Here is an 8,359-nt window from a genome sequence, read left to right on the forward strand (position 1 = left end):
TTGGATGGAAATACAATACAGTCATTCTATCCATTGATTTGTGCTATCCTACATGTCATAGCCAAGCTGCAATGACAGAGTATGGGTCATAGGTCACAGCAGACCGATAAACTCGGCCGCTGACTAGTTCACTATCTATCTGTGGAGATGCAGTGCAACTTGGTGTACAGTATTTTTCTTCTTCTTTTCTTTTTAAATCCTGTGTCTCACATCTTCATGGGCTCTCAAACAAAAACACACCTTCAAAACTAGCAAGCCTATACAAAGCTAGACCTATCCTTAACGCACAAACTGCTAGACAACCAATAGGCTGGCAGTCCAGAAGGGGCCTTTGTTTGTTTATGTATGTTCAGCTGGTTTTTTTTCTTACTCTCACTCTCCCAGACAGGTTTTTCCAGTCCCTATATGCAGTTGCTTAGTCTTCAATGCACACACACACATGCAGACACTTTTTGTTTAAAGGTGACAACACAGAGACTTTCGGAGCTGTAAGTGTAGAATTTGGAGTGTTGTTTTGTGATTTTTTATGCAAATTTAATAATTTCATTGTGTGGTTGAACAGTGAGCCCAAAAGAAAAAAAGATAACACCTGTAGTGACTAAGCTACATCTTGAGTTGCTCAATGAGAGGAATGACTGGGTTCTTAGTCAGTGCATGTTAAGTTATCCCGATATGTAAAATCAGTATGAGCAGTCAGTCTGCTCAGAATAGAGCAAACCATCCACTGGAGGCTTTTGGATAAGAAATCCCTCTTAAAACCCTGGTGTCATTTAGTCCTTACATTTCTGTGGCCGGTAATTCAAATTTATACTTAGTAAAAACAATGTGGTGTTGTTCATTTATTAGGAAATGCTGAAAAAAAAGTAAATCACTTCTTTCTGTCACCTTTTCCACTTGTTTCATTAACAAGTTACCACTTACAAAAAAATATTCCCCAAAGCACCGCAGGAGACAACTACCAACCCTGCATTTTCCTAACCTGAGAAGCCTGTTTAGGTGTGCTGAAAGAAAAGCTTTTCCATAGCCTCGCTGACTGTGAAACTCTAGCTGTGCTGTTTCTATGTTGTGTGGTTCGCTGCACTGCATTCACTGTGTCAGAGTGCCCTCACATGTATTCTGCACCCAGCGCCAGTCCATGCACACTCATGCTAAGTTTTGCTTGGCAGTGAAGCACAAATATCAAAGCATGGCTCACCCAGATAGTTACAGCAGAGAACCCCCTGTCTGAAACAAAATATGCCCTTCTCAGGGATAAGGTATGCCTGTTGTTATTATAGAGGCCATAGCCATCTGCTTTCATATAGTATGACACATCCTACTTTGTCTTTTGGCTGATTCTCTTATCCTAAGTGCTGCATTGGGTGAAGATTTACAGTACTGTGATGATGTGAATGTGAAAAAGCTGTATCTTTAACAGCTGTACAAGCCCTTACATGGGGGTCACAACAGAAATATACGACAAGTGACGTCTTATGTCTTATTTCTTCTTCACAACTTCACATTTAAAGCCAAACTCTGGGTTATCTAGCCATCATTTTGTAGCTATGCCTAGTTTAGACAAAGATTAGCCTGTTCACCCTGTAAGGCTTGTTACCTAGCTACATCAATATTTGTGTAGTTGACTAAAAGTAGACATGCCACAGTGCCTTAAGAGACACCGTCTGGGTAACTAACTATGCACAGCAGTTCAATAAGCTTGAGGCTACCTTGGTCCACACCACAGACTGCTGTTGTTCATTTACCTACTGTATGTGCGAACTGTGTGCACCACATCCACACTGCAGCTCTGTGTCAAGCACATAAAACACCCTGTCTAATTAGAATAGAACAAATGTGTCCACACGTGCACAGACACTTTTGTCATGCCTACCCCAGGACAGCCCCCTCCTTCTCTTAATTTGCCTCTAAAAACCAGTCCAAGGCATTCAAGGTATAGTTCAGTTTTTTTGAAGTGGGTTTGTTTTGGTTCCTTATCCATAGACACTATACTAAAGACAGTAGATGTCAGTCAGCACAACCCCAGTTTGGAGAAGCAGGCAGGCATCTGACATGGTAGCTAAGCAATCTACTGTTGTGGAGGGGTCAGCAAAAAAATAGATTTTAGCCACCTAAAAAAAAACTCCCTCTTAATAATTTCAATATCAGCTAAAGTGTGCTCTATACTGACAGTATTTTCACTGCTTTAACTTAATGTCAGGCCGTGATTTTCAACTGGAAAGTTAAGATGTTATATAGCTCTCTTAAAAGCCAGACTCCATTCAGAAAAATTGAGATTTAACATCGAGATGCTGGTCCACCGCTGTCTCAATCAGTTATTTTGTTTGTCTTATTGTGTGTCTTTGGCACTTAAAGGGTTAGTTTGGATTCACCAAAATCACAAAATAACAAATTAACTGACTGATTGAAGCAGCAGCACACTAACAGCTCCTGTGTTCAGCGAGTTAAAATTGCTCAATTTCTTAATGGAGTCTGGTAGAATTGATGAGAACATAGATGAGAAACTGAAGCAATTACTGGCTCCTCTGTAAAAAGAAGACGTCTGATGGAAAGGTAAAGTGATGAAAATACTCTCAAAATAGCATACACTTTATCTGCTCTTTATGTTTTTCAGATGGTACTTTTTTGAAGTGGCTAAACTTCATTGTTTTGTTGCTGACCCCCCTCCAGAGCTGTACATTTCATCTTTTCCATGTCTGATTTCAGTCTTTTTCTTCAAACTGGGGGTGTGTTGACTAACATCTCCTGTATGTAATATAATGGCAATAGATAATACAACCCCACTTGAAAAATTCTGAACTATCCCCTTAAACACCTCGACTTTTATCACCTCAACTTAGTGCTTATGCAAATAATAAAACGTGCAATTCATCTCTTGGTAGAAGGTGCATAGAAACAGTCAGTGACAATGACAAGTGGGGACATTTACCTGCCGCCGGGATGCGGTGCGCTCCGGGAACCGAGGACAGCCTCTGAATGCCGGAGGAGGCGTTACTTCCTGGTGCTCTCGGCTGGTTCTCCGGGTGGTTGCTGTGAGCTCCAAGTGGTGCGCAACCGGCACCGTGCTGCTGCTGTGGATGTAGTTGCTGCTGATGGTGGTGGTGGTGGTGATGGTTAGATCCCATGACTCCGCTGCCAGTAATCCCATTGCCATTCCCACCACCGTACTGCTGGTAATATCCAGACCGAGATCGCGATCGAGTCCTCGGGGGCTCCATGGCCATTTGGTGGGGGTGGGGGTGCAGTGGATGGAAGAGAAAAGAGGAGGACGCGGCTGGGGACTGTGGCGGACTGCCGTTGGTGGATCCGGGCTGTACAAAGCCCCTAGCGCCGCTCTGGCTGTAACTATAGCCCCCGAGTCCTCTGCCCCCCTCCGCGCCCCCGTACTCTGTCCGCTCCGCCGACTCCGCCGCCCCCGCCTCGTCGAATAAATCAGCCCCTTTAGGGACAGGCTCCGGGGTGGAGGGCAGCCGGGGGCAAACTCGAGGCTCCTGAGTCGTTGGCTGTCCAGCGGCTGCGATTGGCATTTCCTTTCGGGGGATTTCCTCTGTTTCTTTTTTTCTGCGTTTTTCCTCTCGTTTCCTCTCACAGAAGAAGCTTTTAGCCACTGTTTAAAAACACAAAGTTGGCAAAGTGGCCAACAGTTAAACTGAGCTCTTTTTTACTGTTCACACAAATGTTAACCTCCACTGTTTATTTACACAAACATGTGTGTTTTAACTCACGACGCTGAAGTTAGCTTCAGATTCGTCGCTTCACTAACTAAGTGGTTTTAAACCAGACTCGGTTCAATGTGGTCTGCATGTGAGCGAAGAAGTGAAATCCTCCTTTTTTGCACTTTCACAAACAGAATAAAGGTCTCACAAATCTGAAACTGTGTTTGTATCAACATTTAGCCAATCTGGGGTGATCTAGTCCGGATTTGACAAGTCTAAGTATAATGAGTAGTGGTTCAATGTGGTATACGTGTGTAGTGTTAAACTTTTGTAGTGTGAAGTACTGTTATTTTTTTAGAGTGTCACAAATAGAATAAAAGGTTTCATAAATCTGAAAATGCCTTTTAAAAAAATATCTAGCCTCTCCGAGATAAGACAGTCCAGATTCGACTGTGTTCGTACTGTAGAAGTAAGTATTGTGGATTTCAAGAGATGTGGTTTAATGTGGTCTGGATGTGAAAAGCACTGTTAAATGTCCCCTTTCTTGCATAAATCTGTAAATGTGTTTGTATCAACTTTTTAACCTCTCTGGGATAATCTAGTCCTGATTTTACAAATCTAAGTATAGAGACCTTGTTAAATGTGGTCTACTCTACATGTGAAAATGCAGAAACCTTCCCTTTTAGCTTTGCCATAAATAAAATTAGAGTTTAAAAATATGAAACTGTATTTTAAATTATATTTAGCTTCTGTATGATTATGTAGTCCAGATCTGTCATAGTGGTTTTCAAGAGAGACCTGTTTCAATGTGGTCTACTTACAAAAAACGCAGTGACATCTTCCCTTTTTTGCATTTTTACACACAGGTTTCACAAGCCTGAAACTGTATATTAGTTATCTTTAGCCTCTCTGGAATAATTTTGTCCAGATTTGCCAAGTCTTTGTGGTTTTTGTCCTGGACCTCGTTCAATGAGGTCTGCATGTGAAAAACGCCACCAAATGTCTCTTTTTAACATTTTCTCAAATAGAATAAAGGTTTCACAAATCAGACACTGTGTTTCAAATTATATTTTGCCCCTTTCTTTGATCTAGACCTAGTTAAATTTGATCTGCATGTCCAAAATGCAGTAAAATGTACCTTTTTTTTTTTTTTTTTTACATTTTCACAGATAGAAGAAAGGTTTCACAAATTTAAAGTAGATGTCAGACAGCTATGAAACTTCGCTTAAAAACTCCAACATGCTTTGCCCGCAGTAGGAAGTGCATAAAAAAACTCATTAACCAATGTAAATTCAGTGTACCGTGACTCTCTGTTGAATCAGAAACTAACTTCAGCGTTTTTAATTCCGATGTATCTACTTCCCTCAAGTTTGTCGAAGTAACGTAAGCGTGATCCCCGAAACTGGTTCAACAACTAACTAAACAACGACCTCATTACGAGATAACATCGATTTTCTCTCGTTTTTAACTGACAGCAACTGTATCCATGGGTCCACAACTTAAGTACAACAAATATATGGAAACACTTCCACATTATAGTAACGCTACATCTCCTGGTTCACGAGCGACGTTTAGTTCACAACAACCGAGCAGCGAACGGCCATGGCTCGCTAGCTCACAGGAGGCTAATGCTAGTGCGCATAGCATACTGTGGTAAACGCGTTATAACGCTTAATTCACCCGTATAACGACGGTTTTATCACACCCATTCGCCTTCTAATAACCACATTAATCACCCCTGTGAGTTTACGGCAACTTTACCCACTTTAACACCCATTTAAACTTGTTTAGCCAGTCTGCGTAATGTCGTTCACTAGCTTGCCAAGCCGAACCAACCCCTCCTCCTCCACCGACCAACACACAGAAAAATCCCGTAGCTAGCCACCCACGCCTCGGATCCCTTTAAATTGCTTGGTTAATAGTAACAAAACAAAATGGCTTTCATAAAAAAACTTATTCTGGTTGATTTCGTTGAGTTGGGTTGATGTTTCCCCGACTGGAAAGGTGGCAAACAGCAAAGCGCACAGAGGGAAAGATTTTTTAAAAAGTGGTCAACCTAAAATTACAAAGAAAGAACCAACGGCTAAAATTAACACGATCTTAAAGCAATGACCCCGCCTCTGAGTCTCACCGCTGAAACCCGGTCTAATTTCCCGGCCCGGAGTAGTTTTTCTCACCACAACTTACCTTCAATGTGCTCTCCTCGACTGTACTCCTGACTCGGATCTGTCGATAATATGGTGAGCCCAGCGTGTGAGTGTATGCGAGTGTGTGTGTATGTGTGTGTGTATGAGCCCAGTGCTCGCTTGGTGTCAGCGTGAAATGTGACAGACCGTCAACGCTCAAGTCGGATTTCACCAGGCGGGCCCAATCGATACCAGAACACAGACATCGTTTGTAGTCGGGTTTTAGCACACGCCACTCCCACACATCCACCGACAACAAAACACCACGAAACTATATTTAGAACTCTTAAATATCACTTATTTTTATTAAATTTACTGTAACATAAAGAGTTTTATGGTAATATGAATAGGTGGGTGCTCGGTAATCGATTATGTTCCCTGTTAAATCAGAAGCTGCGGATAGCAGAGAGGCAGGCTAAAAGGGGCTTTAAATTATTTATTTACAAATACCAAGCCTACCCATTGCAGCTGTTTCTTCTGGAAGTTCGCTTTAAGAATAACTGTTCGCTGTGTTTGCAAAAGTTGCGTGCTGTTTTACAGTGTCAGAGGTGGACAGAATATACGGAGTGACAAACAGAAAAAAAGAGGTTTATTTAGCTCATGTTTGAAATAAATTAATTCAATTTTGAGCATCAAGGCTGAAAGACAACAATATTTTCACACTTAATGGCACAGTAGACGCGTGTATTTTGTAAATTGTGTGTATGTATTTGAGGATGTATTGTGTGTGTGTGTGTGTTTGTGAATGTATCTTATTTGTGATATTAATGGTAGTATTTGTGTGTGGTTTTACTGATGCTTTGTGTGTGTGTGTGTGTGTGAATTAATTTTCTTTTCTTTTTAACATTGTATTTCTTTTTTTTTTCTTTTTTTAAAAAAAACAAAAAAACATTTACAAGCCAGGTCAGGACAGGTCCGACAAGAAATTTTTGCGTTCATTCTGAGAATGGTACAATAAAACTGATGCAATGTTTTAGTAACATTTTAGCAGCAAGTTTTCTTTTAGTTCTCAGAATGTTCCTTTTAAAGTTGGGGTAACATTCTCTAAACATCATCAAAATGTTAAAATGTTTTGGGGGATTTTTTATAGTTACTTTTATCGTCACATTACATCACGTTTTCATTAAAAAATAGTCTGTAATCTCAGTCCTCAATAACATCCTGAATGTTGTTTTTAAAATGTTCTTCCTTTGTTCTCATGTAACATTTCGGGAACGTTTTATAAAAGAACATTATCAACATCACCAAAACATGTTGCAGTTAAAATGTCACATCTTAGTTCGCATTCAACCATAAAGGAACATTATTTCAATTGCTAAACATTCTTTAAAATGTAGATTAAAATGTATTCTTAAAACATTATTGCAATTTGAAGGCAACATTAGCCAGTGTTGTGGGAACATTCCCTGCTTGCTGTGGTTGCTGCAATTTTGCATTTCACTATAAAAACATTTCTTGTGCACAAACGTAGCTACATTTCTAATGCAACTGTGACATCCATATCCTGTAAACTATAACTATAAATGAGGCCAGCCTGCGTCTGTGACAGTGTTTGTGAGATACATCTCTCAATGGATAGAACAAGTTTGTGCATGTGTCTTTACCCCTACATACACCAATTTTGCTCCATCTTACAGTGGTGTGTTGAAGCATGGCAATTTCTCTCATTTTCTAGCAATTAATGAGACTTGAGACTACACATTTTGCGTCAAAGGTCAGGATATGGCCTACACATGACACATTTCATTTCATTTCATTTCATTTATTTACACAAGACAGGAATTAAACATAACATTAGGTGTGTTACAGTTAAAACAGGCCTGATTCAGGCAAAAACCTTCTTTCAGCAGGTTCCTGTTCAGCAGCACAAAATTAGCACAAAATATTAAAATAAAAAATAAAAGAGAGACAATAAACAGGGACAAAACAACAACAAAACATTGGCAGCTACGTAGATATTACAGAGTTCTGATATAAACTAGTATTAGTAATATAGTGTAGATATTCTGTGTATCCTGTGTGTGTGAGGGGTGTTATGGACGGCATGTGAAGGTAAGCATGCATGAGATCTCTGTCTGTTCTCTCTCTCTCACACACACACACACACACACCTAAAACCCATCCCAGTCCATCTCACCTCCCATGCCATATTCCCTTGGTCTCTCATTTCACACACACTCAACCCCAACCCATCAACACCACTCCTAATACACACACACACCCAACACACACACACACATTCTCTCCTCATTACACTCCCTTTCCCTACTTTGATGATATGCAAATATCCCTCCCACCCTCCTTTCCTCACTCCTCCTCTCCCCCCTCCCTGCCTCCCTCAAGCAGCAAGCCTCCACACACACACACACACACACACACACACACAGCACACACACTCACACACAGGCTAATGCACTGTGGCAGCGTCCACAGACAGGCGGGGAGGATCAATTTTTCACCCAGTGTGCTACCGATATTCATAAGATAAGGCCACAGAAGAGAGAGGAGAGAGGGAGGGAG

At 40.9% G+C, this 8,359-nt stretch overlaps 1 protein-coding gene across 1 annotated transcript in view; it reads right to left on the bottom strand.

Moving 5' to 3' along the window:
• rnf38 (ring finger protein 38) overlaps positions 1–5,974 on the bottom strand; it is a 31,780-nt gene extending 25,806 nt beyond the window's left edge. Inside the window, exons 1-2 of the mRNA XM_042484609.2 lie at positions 5,841–5,974; positions 2,927–3,604 (exon numbers count right to left, since the gene is read on the bottom strand). Coding sequence (XP_042340543.2) covers positions 2,927–3,524 — 598 coding nt within the window. The 5' untranslated portion in view covers positions 3,525–3,604; positions 5,841–5,974. The remainder of the gene's footprint in view (positions 1–2,926; positions 3,605–5,840) is intronic.
• Between the last annotated feature and the right edge of the window lie 2,385 nt (positions 5,975–8,359).

Source organism: Plectropomus leopardus, chromosome 3 (assembly GCF_026936395.1).
Source record: "Plectropomus leopardus strain MGB_pleo_1.0 chromosome 3, ASM2693639v1, whole genome shotgun sequence".
Classification (NCBI taxonomy): domain Eukaryota; kingdom Metazoa; phylum Chordata; class Actinopteri; order Perciformes; family Serranidae; genus Plectropomus; species Plectropomus leopardus.